The 14,392-nt window shown below is 37.8% G+C and overlaps 1 protein-coding gene across 17 annotated transcripts in view; it reads right to left on the reverse strand.

The window, feature by feature from the left end:
* The window catches only part of MTMR2 (myotubularin related protein 2), a 137,767-nt gene that overhangs the window by 86,791 nt on the left and 36,584 nt on the right, over positions 1–14,392 (reverse strand). For 8 of the 17 annotated variants that reach the window (XR_016393897.1, XM_089915429.1, XM_089915432.1 and 5 more), the window contains 2 exons: positions 4,764–4,869; positions 1,239–1,397 (listed from right to left, as the gene is read on the reverse strand). Coding sequence is in view for 9 of the 17 variants with exons in the window: in XM_089915429.1 (XP_089771555.1) it covers positions 1,239–1,397; positions 4,764–4,869 (265 nt within the window). In the remaining 8 variants the exon portion in view is untranslated. Of the gene's footprint in view, positions 1–1,238; positions 1,398–4,763; positions 4,870–14,392 lie in introns of those variants that run through there. The other 9 variants (XM_022562080.3, XM_089915435.1, XM_089915434.1 and 6 more) reach the window with 2 other exon arrangements.

The raw sequence follows: 14,392 nt of genomic DNA on the forward strand, positions 1-14,392 counted from the left end.
GGTGGCGCAGTGGTTGAGAGTCCGCACTGCCGATGCAGGGGACACGGCTTCGTGCCCCGGTCCGGAAAAATCCCACAATGCCGCGGAGCGGCTGGACCCGTGAGCCATGGCCGCTGAGTCTGCGTGTCCGGAGCCTGTGCTCCACAACGGGAGAGGCCACAACAGTGAGAGGCCCACAAAAAAAAAAAAAAAAAAGTTGTTACTAACAGAGCTTCTAAAATGTTGAGGCTCAGGGCAGAGATAAACATGAGGCTATGTGGAGAACTCAAAGCCTAGAGTTTAACCAACTTCAAATCGTCTGTGAATGATGATGTTCAAACTACCATACCAAGCCCCTCATCTCATAAATAGAGCCAAACCATGGTCAAAGAACAACATAGCTGTCTGCAGTTAGTTGCACCTATAATTTACTAGAACACTACCATTTTATAGCCACTAAAGGTATACATAATAAAAGCAAAATATCATCAACTAACAAAATTGAGAAGGGGGAGAGATCAGATATTATTAGAAAAACCATCTTTTATGATTAATTAGAAAAGCAATTCTCACTTATTAAGGGATATTGAAAACTGCTATTTCTACCTCAAAAATGTGTTAAAGTTATTCTTTTTAATTAAGAAAATTGCACTTCACATTTGAAAAAACTTAGCAACAAAATCATGGGAGAATAGTCTCTCTGGATAATGTGCTGTACAGGAATATGACCAATCTGAGACCAAATATCAATACAAGGGCAACACCCAGCTGTGTGCCTTTAAGCACATGATTTAATTCAGCTCTTCTGAATATCAGGTTGCTCTTTGTCAAACGGGGTAGTGATATCTGTCTCACAGGATTGTTGTGAAAGTTAAATGAGATAAGGCGTGTATAAATATTTATCCAGGTAGCACACTACACTTTTTTCAATTATTAGAAGTATGTTTTTCCTCCACCCTACACATACATTTGAAATCAGGCTGCATTTTTAAAATATTAAATGTTACTCCTTCATTTCCCTTCCACAACTGAAAAAAAGACTGTGATTAAGGTAAAGATTATATCTAATAATCAAGGATATCTTTTAAAATGAGGAACCAGGAAAACAGTCAGCCTAAGCATATTAGTTTTTTCTTTTTTCTCTGTCCTTTCAGGCACTCTACTGTGGAAAGTACGGTTAACCTTTGGTTGCCCAAAACCATCTTCTCCTTAATTTAACATTTAAACAATTGTCTCTTCATTTGTCTATTAAAAATTACCTGAGTTGGGCTTCCCTGGTGGCGCAGTAGTTGAGAGTCCACCTGCCGATGCAGAGGACACGGGTTCGTGCCCCGGTCCGGGAGGATCCCACGTGCAGCGGAGCGGCTGCGCCCGTGAGCCACGGCCGCTGAGCCTGCACGTCCGGGGCCTGCGCTCCGCTACGGGAGAGGCCACAACAGTGAGAGGCCCACGTACCGCAAAAAAAAAAAAAATTATCTGAGGGCCCCACGAAGTTGTGAAAGATGCTGAATTGACAAGGCACTAATGGGGACAATTCCTGAAGTCATGGACCTGATGTATAAATTTAACAGATTCCCTTAGTATCCTAGTGCTAAGAGAGTCAATAATTCAGGACATTTTTGTGTCTAATGTAAAACCTGAAGGGACAACAGCATAAAATAAGACTACTCCAGACAAACTTACATATATGATCACCAGACTCATTATCTCCAAATAGGATGTATGCAAATGATCTTTTGCTTCAGAAGGAGAATAAAAGTACTTTGTTACCTTTTCTGGGGAAAGGAGGGAGGGAGAGAGGAAGGAAGGAAGGGAGGGAGCACGTAGTGCCCAGATCTTGGTTTCTAATACCATTCTCCAATAAAAGAAATCTGGCTCCCTGAGAAATGGATGATGATTCTAGGACTGGGGCAGGAAGTATCAAGATGAGCTTGGAGTATCTTGCAGTGACAGAAAGTAAGGAAGAGCTGATAAACAAACAACAAACAAAACAATCAACAACAACAGCAAAACACCATAATGATGGGAGTATGTCAAAGGGACACAAGATCTGACTGAAAGAAATCCCAATCTGGAGCTGGAACAATTTGAGCAACAAAGTAGTACTAGACTGTAATATATAAAATAAACATCCATGAGTTTATACTGATATAAATAAATGATTGCATAAATCAATAAATGAGGGAGAAGAGACAAATCTCTCATGCAAAAGAAATAAAAGGTGTTCCACTCTAACAAGGTAGTCTGGGCTCCTTAAGCATGGACTGTGCATAGTTACTTCCTTTCAAAGAGTATAGTATAAGGATAAGAAGGGGGAAAAAGTATTTTATAGTGAAAGAACCTAACACTACCTCAACCAAGTGATTAATGTTAACATCAACAGTGACAAATCATGTTGATAGTATGTACCTTTGATATGATATGATGAAAATGGCTCTGCACCTCTGTGGTCTTCTTCCCCAAAAAACATAATCCCAGTCTAATAATGGGTAAAACACCAGACATTCTACAAAGTATCTGACCAGTGCTCTTCGAAACTAACAGGGTCATGAAAAACAAAGAAAGAAAGCAAAACCTGTCACAGCCAAGAGGTGCCGTGCCTAAGGAGACATGACTACTAAATGCAGTGTGGTATCCCGGATGGACCATGGAACAAAAAGAAGGACATTAGGTAAAAACTAAGGATATGTGAATAAAGCATTGATTTTAGTTAATAATAATGCATCAACATTGGTTCATTAATTTTGACAAACGTACCATACTAATGTAAGATATTAATAATAGGGGAAACTGGATGTCAAGTATCTGGGAACTCTGTAGAATATTTGCAATTTTTCTGTAAATCTAAACCTGTTCTAAAATTAAAAATTTATCTAGGGCTTCCCTGGTGGCGCAATGGTTGAGAGACCGCCTACCAATGCAGGGGACACGGGTTCGTGCCCCGGTCAGGGAAGATCCCACATGCCGCGGAGCGGCTGGGCCCATGAGCCATGGCCGCTGAGCCTGCGCATCCAGAGCCTGTGCTCCGCAATGGGAGAGGCCACAACAGTGAGAGGCCCGTGTAATGCAAAAAAAAAAAAAAAAAAAAATTATCTAATAAAAATAAGAAATAAATTATAATATTTAACCTGCAGATTAACATTATGACCCTTATTTTGTCCCAATGTAAGCCAGTCACTCTTATTATGGTATACGTGACATCCTGAGGAAATAAAGGGGGTCTGCACACAGAGAAGCTGACAGTGGAGGCCTCCTTTCAGCATCCTTCAATGTACTGCAATTCACACCCGTGCCTAGTTAAGTAGTTTAAAACTAAGCTAACCCTCACAAGAATACACACATGGTTTAACATATTTTAGGCAAGAAACAGCAGGTAAAATATAATATTAATAATAGAAGCACAGGCTAAAAATAAAAGCGACATTTCTCCCATTCCTAATATGAGTTCTTTATCAGTCACAAGAAGTTAAAAACGATGATTTTTTAACTAATAAAATCTGACCAGAAGTAGGCCAAAAAATTTCAAAATTATCAAGAGGCCTACAGGCCTTTAATGTATTTTTATTAATATAATGACTAAACCAAGGTTAGATACATATATCAAATATGTATTTTTAAATAGTAATAAATTAATGAAAGGCAACAGTGGACTTATATCCACTATTATTAATGATAAACCCTGCCCGAAATGTATGCTGTGCTTCAAGATAACAGCTAGTGATATTATGAGGCCTTTTTAACCAGCACAGCGTGTATTCAGATTATAAAGATAAATGTTTATCATTTGTAGTAATGTTTAAAGTCCTGCTATACCCAATTTAGTATTTTATGACATTTCACAAGAGATAATGGCAAATATGCAGAAACCTTTACACAAGCTTCTAACCTGTCTTCTTACATTTGTTGGATTCTGGTTTTGAAAATGAAATACATGACAAAGATATATTCTCAATATATTCTCAACAGCAAATGACTTCATTAATGAAAACAACGTTTTAGTTAAAATTGTGAAAGTATAACCACTGAGAAGGCAGTCACTTGATCAGAATAAAAAGATTCTGAGGTAAGGTTTAAAGGTTATCACTACATATGAAATTCATTTTCCCCAACATTCATAGACAAGCAGCAGTAGAAAAGCAGATGAATCCAAAAATGTACAAAGTGCTACAGGATATCACTGATACGGTTAATTTCATAGCAACAAGACCTTTAATAAATAGAGGAATACCTACATACTATAATGAGGTATGTAGCAACTATAGCACAGTATTTAAGTAACTTAGCTCCAGAACTGGACTACATGAGCTGTAATACTGACAATTAAATTTATTGGCTATGAGACCCTGGACATGTTATTTAATCTCTCTCTGAGTTACTGTCATCTGTAGAATGGTAGTAATAATAATTTCTACCTCACAGAATTGCTAAAAGTATTACAAGAGATATTTCATTAGAGCACTTAGAACAATACTTGGCACATGGTAAGTACTCAAAAAATATTAGCTATTATTGGGAGTAAAGCATTATGGGAGTATTCATGAAAATCTTTTATATCACAAAAAAATTCATTAATTATCTTAAAGATATCAAACCCAGAGACGAATTATACATTTTTCTTTTACAAATAAATAAGAATGGCCTGTTCTGGGATATTACATAAAGACTCAGGTCTTTGAGACTTCCATCAGTGTCTCCTTCTTAATTAGTTAAAGGTTATATTGATAGTGTGGCCACAAACAGCTAACAGAAAATACTTCACTAGAACTTAGAAACAGTATACGTACCCTCAAATCAGGAGAAAAGTTCTCTGCGGAAGTTGATATGGAATCCGATGATACAACAGAAGCTGATTTTGTATGCACTGAATTCTCTGAATGAGAAGTGGAAGCACTACAAGATACAAAAGCACAGTGTGTTTGAAAAATGGGCGTGTTAAAAACCAATTTCAGAAATTTTATTAACTGTAACTCTATTATTTCTTAAAACTTCCACTGCCAACCAGTCCTACTTTGCCTATTCAATCTTATCTCCAAATACTGATAAATTGCAAGCTCTATTGGTAAGAATAGGGCTAAGTATTATTACCATCCACATTCCCTCTGGACAAGCTTCCCCAGTACTCATGAATACACTCCAGATTAATTCTTTCTTTTTATCCAACCATCCATTTATTCATCCAATGATCAGGCTAACGTGAAAAACCATTACACCAGGCACTATGATTTGGAGATAAATATGGCAAAACCCTCATGTTCATAAAGCTCACAAGCTTGTGAAAGAGACAGACAAGTAGATAATGGTGCAATGTGATAACTCTATAACTACATACACACACACACATGGGGTGGGGTGAGGGCAGAGAGAGAGAGAAAGAGAAAGAGAAAGAAGGACTATGATTACGAACTTGGAGAAAGGAAAAGAAAGCACCTAACTCTACCCAGGAAAGTTCAGGGAAGACATCACAGAGGAGGTGACATCTGAACTGAGTCTTGAACGATAGGAAATTGTCAGGCTGACAAACAAGTAAGGGAATTCCAAAAACAAACAAAAAACACTACAGAAGTGTAGAATTATCAAAGAGCACAGAACACTTGAGAAACTACAAATAGTTCGACAGTGCTGGATGAGCAGAAGAGCAGAAGATGGAAAGATGAGCCTGTCTTTGTACCTTGTACCTTTCCACCAAACCAAATTCTATATTTTTAACAAGCCTGTCTTAAATATCCACTTCTTCCTTTACAATAAGTAATCACACTCTAGAGTTACTTTTATTCTTAAATTCTTATAGAGCTTTTGATACCTGATCACATACTGTCTTTTACTGTTTACTGATCTCAGGTATGTAAATTCAGTTTCACCAACTAAAATTTAAATACCCCAAGAGGGAGGACCGTGTCTTTATTTTCCTTAAAATCGACTTCAGTGCCTGTGTATACAGTTAACATGTATTATGTTTCTTAAATTCAAAAATACAGGACTTCCCTGGCGGTCCAGTGCTTAAGACTCCGCATTTCCACCGCAGGGGCCATGGGTTCAATCCCTGGTCAGGGAACTGAGATCCCACATGCCCTGCGGCCAAAAATACAGTGACAATATACCTATGCCACAAACTAAAAAAAATTTTTAATTATTTAAGGAAGAAAAATCTCAGATACTTTGAATTGAAACTTAAAGTTCTGATAAATATATTTTTCTAAAGTTTCATTCCCAACATATTAAAAGTCTCCCTCACATGAAAAGTCAAAACTTCTTCATTAGATTCTGATGGAATAATCCACCTTGAGGTTGTGATATTTAAGAATCATATTTTTGTTTTAAAATTTGTCCATCATAAACCTGTGTATAATGATTACTAAACTATTTTTACAATGTGAAAATCCCCTCCCCTCAAAAAACTGTCAGTTCATTTTTTTTATTGGTTTTTTTCAGCTTTATTGAGGTTCGATTACTAAAAATTGTATATATTTTAGGTGTACAACATGTTTTGACATATGTATACATTGTGAAATGATCACAATTAAGCTAACTGAAACATCCATCACCTCACACAGTTACCTTTCTTTTTCTGGTGAGAGAATTTGAGATCTACTGTCTTGGCAGTTTCAAGTATACAATACTGTATTACTAACTACAGTGACTGTGCTATATATTAGGTACCCAGAACTTAATTTATAACTGAAAATCTGTCCCTTTTGATCAGTATGTCCACTTTTTCCCTCTTCAGATAGGATTTGAAAACATTTTCTCTCACTCGGTAGGTCACTTTTTCATTTTATTTTTTTCTTTTGTTATAGGGAAACTTTTTGTTTTTGATGTAGTCCCAATAGTTTAATTTTGCTTTTGTTGCCTGCACTATTGGTGTCAAATCCCAGAAACCATTCTCAAGACCAACACCAAAGAGCTTTTTCCCTATGTTTTCCTCTAGGAGTGTTAGAGATTCAGGTCTTACTTTTAAATGTTTAATCCATTTTGTGTTGATTTTTGTGTGTGATGTAATACAAGAGTCCAATTTCATCCTTTTGCATGTGGATATCCATTTTCACCAACACCATTAATTGAAGAGTCTATCATTTCCCCACTGTGCATTCCTGGTGCTCTTTCAAAGGCAAGTTGACTGTATACATGTGTGGTTCTATTTCTGGGCTCTCTATTCTGTTCTAATGTCTATGCGTCTATTTTCTTATGCTGGTACCATATTGTTTTGATAACTATAGTTTTGTAATACAGTTTGAAGTTAGGAAGTATGATGCCTCCAGCTTTGTTCTTTGTGCTCAAGATTGCTTTAGCTATTTCAGGTTTTGTGTGGTTCCATACTGACTTTAGAATTGTTTTCCTATCTGTGAAAAATACCATCAGAATTTTTATGTAGAATGCATTGAATCTGTAGATCACTTTGGGCAGCAGTGACATTTTAACAAGATTAATTCTTCCAATCCATTAACATAGGATAACTTTCTATTGATTTGTGTCTTCTTCAATTTCTTCCATCATTTTATAGTTTTCTTCATACAGGTCTTTTACCGCCTTGGTTAATTTTACTCCTTAGTATTTTATTCTTGTTGATGTTACTGCAATGAATTTGTTTTCTTAATGTCTTTTTTGGAAAGTTCATTGCTAGCATATAGAAACAACTGATTTCTGCATGTTGATTTTGTATCCTGCAACTTAACCTGAATGTGCTGATTAGTTTTAACAGTTCTTTTGGTAGAGTTTTCAGTGTTCCATGTATAAGATCATGCTATCTACAATGTTTTTATATATTTATACAGTGTGAAAAACATCTCCCCTAAAATAAACTGTCACTTCACTTAAATGAATGAAAATGGAATTCCAGTGTGAACGCTTCAAAATTGTTTATTCAAATACAAACATCTCTTTATTTTATTAACTATTTCAAAGTATAATTGTGTAATTTTTTTTGTATCCAAGAATCTATATTATACAAAGGAGCAGTCATAAGAATTCTATTATCTAGTTTTATAATGCAAGGAAAGAGAAACTGATAGGCTGAGAATGATTTCTTCCTTTTTTCCTGCACCAATTTCTGAGTAATTATATTCCATGTGCATTAAAATAACAAGTAAAATAGACAAACTTTAGGCACAGTACTCTAACAGATATTGTTTGCTGCCTGCTCCATATATATACACACCCCTTTCTTTCCTGACTTTAGTGAGGACAGTTTGTGGCCAGCCCAAGATGACGTGCTTGTTTTTGGCTCCCTTGTGTCTAGGAAACAGTGAGACACAATTACGGCCAATGAGATTTAAGGGGCAGTTTATTAATTGTTATGGAAGCCTCTTATTTTCGTAATAAAGAGGAGTAGAAATAGCAAGGTGGTCCTTAACCTTTCCTACTTTCTCTTACCTGGACCAAGAACGTAAAGCTTGGATATACTGTGGCCATCCTGTAAACATGAGCAAATGCTGGCTTGCGAAGGACACAAAAGAGCATAAAGTCCTTTCCTGGTGAGCAGCTGAATCTACACCAACAACTCCCTACACTTTGGGAATTTTGGTTATGTAAAATAAATGAAGTTCAATTTTTAAAATCACTAATGGAGTTTTCTATTCTGTATAGTCAAACACAATTCTAAGTGTTACAGCAATCAACACCTCACAAAGTCTATTTTGAACAAGCTGAAATGCATGATACTATTTTTTATGTATATGATCTTCTGGGAAAACAGAAAAAACATGTAAAGGCAATAAAATACAATTTGGAATTATGGGTAGTGTGTACCTAAAAATAATAGTATCAATAGGAATATTATAGCATGTACCATTAAGACACCAAATAGTTCTTTAGAGCCAAAGTATGAAATAAACAAATTTAAGAGAAATAAGGTAACAAACAAAACCAGGTCTTGCAACTAATACTTTGCAGTCTCAAAGAATCAGTCTTTCAAGCAAAAGTGTAGAAAACGGCCTTTAATTATTAACTTCTCTTTTCAGATACACATAAACATGGGGAGATATTGTAATCTACACTGTTGCATTTGAATAAGCACTAAAAGGTTTTAAACTCCAGGCAGACAACGAGGGGCTGGAGGGGACAAGGGCGGGAATACTTGTGATTACAGCAAACACAAATACACACACCACCACCACCACCACCAGAACTCCTGAAAGTTCTGGTATAAACATGAAGTGGCTACTCAGACTGAAGGTGGCCACAGAATGCAGTTATTTTTCAGCAGTTATTTTTCTCCTGTCATATGGGCTCTATGCATGCTGCTGATCACCATGGCTACTACAATAATACAACCTAATTTCCACTGCTCTCTTCCATTTCCCCACTGCTCGTCTTGAGGTCAAGCTCTCTATGTTGACCTTTTATGAACTGTTCCACAAACAAGCTCCATATTTCCCTGAATTCACACCTTTGCTCATGCCATTCCAAAAAGAATGCCCATTTATCCCAATCTATTTATTAACATCCTACTTACACTTTAACACCCGGTTAAAAGGCTAGCTTTTCCAAGAAATCTTCCCCAGGTCTTCCAGCTGGAACAAAACTCTCAGTCGACTACACTTCTGCCTATACTCTAAAATGGCACTTAACACTTTCCACATTAGACTAGAGCTCTTTGGTTACACAGCCTCCTCCTTTTTAAATTATAAACTGCTAGAGAATAAGAATCTAGTAATTGGCAAGGCATTTGAACTCAAAGCAAAGTTTGCAGTCTGCTAATCTCATTAAGTAACCAATGACACTTTGGTTTTCCTAGACCCATAAACTTCACTACATAAATTTGAATCCAAACATTCCTGTTATCCTTGTCATCCTGAACTTCTTCAAAAATGCCAGACCTTCTAGTCCGACTATGTGTTTTCTCATCCATTTTCCCTGCCCAAGTCTTCCTTCAGCTCCTAACTTTTCCTAACCTTTATACTAGACTTTTTACTCCATACTGAATAAATTCTCTTACATCTTCAACCAAATTCTCCCCTCCACCTCTTTGCTTCAACTGAGATCTCCTTCCAGGAATCCACTTCACTGCAGCCTTTTCTAGAGAAAACTTTCTTGTCCCACATCTTAAAAGCCCAAAAGTAAAGCCAGCATTTCCCCAGCTCCTTTCTCATGCTTCTACACTAGTATTACTTTTCCATCTTCATACATAAAAGCCTTCTTCCTCTGAGGTTCATGGGATTTGGGTATAAAACCTCTCTGTAACTATCACCCACTCACCTTTTAATTACTCCTCCTCACTCAGTAAGAACTTTCTAATCTGGCTCAACTTTCTTCTCTAAAGCTTCTTTCTACTCCAAAGCTTCTTTCTACTCCAAAAGTGCCTTCGTCATGGGAATTTTAATGCCCATAAGGGCAAACTAGCAACAACCTAGCTCAAAATTCCTCACTTCCTACAACACTCATCTATAACCCCACCTTAGCAATGTGCTTCTGTAGTCACACACTGTACTTTATCATTTCTGGAAACTACCCAGCCTTTGTAATCTTAAACTTAAGGAAACCAATATCTGACCACAGATGCTATTCTTTCCAAGTATCTCACTTTCTTAACTTTCCCTTCATCTAATCTTCAACCTAGTGGTGACAACTCATCCCTCAACTCCTCCATTTGCCATTATTATCCTTCCTGCTTTATTGCTCTCTCTATCCCCCTTCATTTCCTTCCCCATTCAACCTGGAATACACGGTAACATTTTATACTCTCTCTTGCCAAACACTCAGTATTCTTATATCCTTATCCACTGACCACCACTTCCCTAACTAATCCCTAAATTCAGATCAATATATTGAATAACTATCTACCTTCTCCTGTGCTAATGGAATACATCTTCACATTGGAGCCATTTAAAACTCATGCTTAGAAAATATTAGCTAGACCCTGGGCAGTGCTCAGCAACACTCCCACATATCAAGTGATTTTTCTAAACCATCACTATCTTTTCCCCAAGCCAATCACATCCAATCAATCCAAAGTCCTGTAGAGTCTACCTCCCTATCATCTCCTGAATGCATCCTTTTTTCTATCCTAATTTTTACTGTCTTAGCTCGACACCTCTTCCCTCAACTACTCATCCAATATATCATCCTAAACTAATACCAAAGTGATCTTTCAAAAACAGATCTGATCCTATCATTCCTCTGCTTAAAACTTTTTTCTAAATTGAGATATAATAGACATGTAACATTATATTAGTTTCAGGTGTACAGCATAATGATTCCATGTTTGTATATATTATGAAATCATCACAGTTAAGTCTTGTTAACATCCATCACCATGCATATTTACAATTTTTCTTCTAATGAGAACTTTTTTTTTCATAAATTCATTTATTTATTTATTGGCTGCATTGGGTCTCCGTTGCTGTGCGCGGGCTTTCTCTAGTTGCAGTGAGTGGGGGCTACTCTTTGTTGCGTTGTGCGGCCTCTCATTGTAGTGGCTTCTCTTGTTGTGGAGCACAGGCTCTAGGCATGCGGGCTTCAGTAGTTGTGGCTCGCGGGCTCTAGAGCTCAGGCTCAGTAGTTGTGGCGCACGGACTTAGTTGCTCCGCGGCATGTGGGATCTTTCCAGACCAGGGCTCGAACCCATGGTCCCCTGCACTGGCAGGCGGATTCTTAATCACTGCGCCACCAGGGAAGTCTCTGATGAGAACTTTTAAGATCAACTCTCTTAGCAACTCTCAACTATACAATACAGTATTATTAACTATAGTCACCATGCTGTACATCACATCCCCATGACTTTATTTCATAACCACAAGTACTTTGACCACTTTCACATTTCACCCATTCCCTCCTACCCTAATCCCCAGCCTCTGGCAACCACCAATCTGTTCTACGTGAGTTCGGTTTTTGTTTTTCAGATTCCACATATAAGTGAGATCATACAGTATTTGTCTTTCTCTGACTTATTTCACTTAGCATAATGCCCTCAAGATCCACCCATGTTGTTGCAAATGACAAGATTTCCTTCTTTTTATGATAAATAATATCCCATTTTGTGTGTGTGTGTGTGTGTGTGTGTGTGTGTGTGTGTAGCACATTTTCTTTATCAATTCATCCATCAGTGGACCCTTAGGTTGCTTCCACATTTTGGTTATTGTAAATAATGCTGCAATGAAGATGAGGGTGCACATATCTTTTTGAGTTAGTGTTTTCGTTTTTCTCAGATAAATATCCAGAAGTCGAATTGCTGGATCATACAGTAGTTCTATTTTTAATTTTTTGAGGAACCTCCATCCTGTTTCCCATAGAGACTGTACCACTTTATATGCCGACCAACAGTCTAGCAGGGCTCCCTTTTCTTCACATCCTCGCCAACACTTGTGATGTTTTGTCTTTTTTTTTTTTGCGGTACGCGGGCCTCTCACTGTTGTGGTCTGTCCCGTTGCGGAGCACAGGTTCCGGACGCGCAGGCTCAGCGGCCATGGCTCACGGGCCTAGCCGCTCCGCGGCATGTGGGATCTTCCCGGACCGGGGCACGAACCCGTGTCCCCTGCATTGGCAGGCGGACTCTCAACCACTGCGCCACCAGGGAAGCCCTGTGATGTTTTGTCTTTTTGATAAGAGCCATTCTAACAGGTGTGAGGTGATATCTCATTGTGGTTTTAACTTGCATTCCCTGCTTAAATCTTCAGTGATTACTCACTGCCTACAGAATCGAGCCCAAACTCCTAAGCACAACACTTGAAGTCTTCCATGATCTGGCCTTTGTTCTACATATCTAGCTGGAGCTCTTATTCATCTGAACTCACTGGGAATGGCTTGCAGATTCTCTAAGTTCTTTAGCTATTTCATGCATCTGCACCTTTGCTAATCCTGCTGTCTTTGCCTCTAATGTCCTTCGTACACTTCCATGCCCTCTTTGCTCCATCCATCTTGTAAACATGACTACTTCTTCCTTCACTGTACACTGTACATATTTCTATCATAATACCTGTAACACTGTATTGTATTTACTCATCTACGAGCTCCTCTTCTCAGACACTTTGTTATTGTTTACTATTCCAAGATCCTTTACCACAGATCGTTTCCCTATCTTGCTCGCAATAAAATATGTAAAGCGTCTAAAAAAAATGTAGCACCACGTTTAAGTATCAATATTAGCTGTAATTATTTATGACAAATGAGTGTTATTACACAGAAATTACCCCACCCCAAGTAAGATTAGCTGCATAAATTTAAAAATTATAATGGCAAGGTTGCTGTTTCACCTCTCATTAATACTACTTTCAGCTGTGACATATTACAAGTCAGAATACAAATGTCCCCTAGTGACTGTACCCACAGATTTACTGGGGGAGGGGGGCGGAGGGGACAGCAAGAACTACAATTAAAGACCTGGTATTCACAAAATAAGGAATTATGTCTTTTGGACAACATTATGTTAGAAGTATTAGAAAAATGAATATTTTTCCCACTATAAGGGCATGTGTGTTGGCACTGTGAACGCAATTTAAAAATGAAGTCTGACGTTGCCATGAACTGATGGTGCCCCGCCCCCGGCTAAATTCTTACAATGAAGCTCACTATGAGCCCCAAAGTGATTATAATTGGTGACAGGGCTTTTAGGAGATAATTAAAATTAAATGAAGTCATAAGGGTGGGGTATAAGTTAAGATCGATAGGATTAGTGGCCTTGTAAGAAGAGGAAGAGAGGAAGCCTATCGTTGCCCCCATCCCTACCTGACTCTGCAAGCACACACCAGGAAAGGCCATGTAAGAAAAGAGCAAGAAGACAGCCACCTGCAAGCCAGTCAAAGAGAGTCCTCACTGGGAACTGAATCGGCCAGCACCTTGATCCCAGACTTCCCAGCCTCTAAAACTGTGAAAAATAAATTTCTGTTGTTTAAGCCACAAGTCTATAGTATTGCTTTGTATGCAAGCCTGAGCTGACTAATACAGTCACAGAGAATAAAAGTCATCAAAGGAATTTTTCTTGGATATACTGATAGAAGTGAAAGATTTCCAATTTGAAATTGATAATATAAAATTAATTTTTTTCTTTACAAAAAAAGCTCAAAAGTTCTGAGAAGTACATGGCAGTCCTACCAGAAGAGACCTAATTATGTCATCAGAAATAACCTCTGGGAAAAATATGAGTAAAAATTAATGTTCATGTTGCCTATTATGTTTTCCACAGAACTACCTTTCCCAAAACTGTTCACCCCAACTTGATAGACACTCCAACTGCATGAAGTCATTTCCATCAAGAAACAGCTTATATTTTCTTTTCTTCTTCCCTTCTCTTCTTTCACATTGAATATGGTTTTTATTTCCCATTTTCATGTCTCAGTGTAGCTCAATACACTTCCGCTGAAAAAAGCTGGAATCAGCTCATAACTGGATTCCTTCAGGGATGTTAGTCTCATCACTTTCTAATATATAATATTCAAATCTACAAGAATAATGTTCTTCAAGCACCACTCCAACAATCCTGTAG

The sequence above is a fragment of the Delphinapterus leucas genome, chromosome 7 (assembly GCF_059928025.1).
Source record: "Delphinapterus leucas isolate spDelLeu-1000000601 "Yukka" chromosome 7, BTC_Dleu_Yukka2, whole genome shotgun sequence".
NCBI classification, from domain to species: domain Eukaryota; kingdom Metazoa; phylum Chordata; class Mammalia; order Artiodactyla; family Monodontidae; genus Delphinapterus; species Delphinapterus leucas.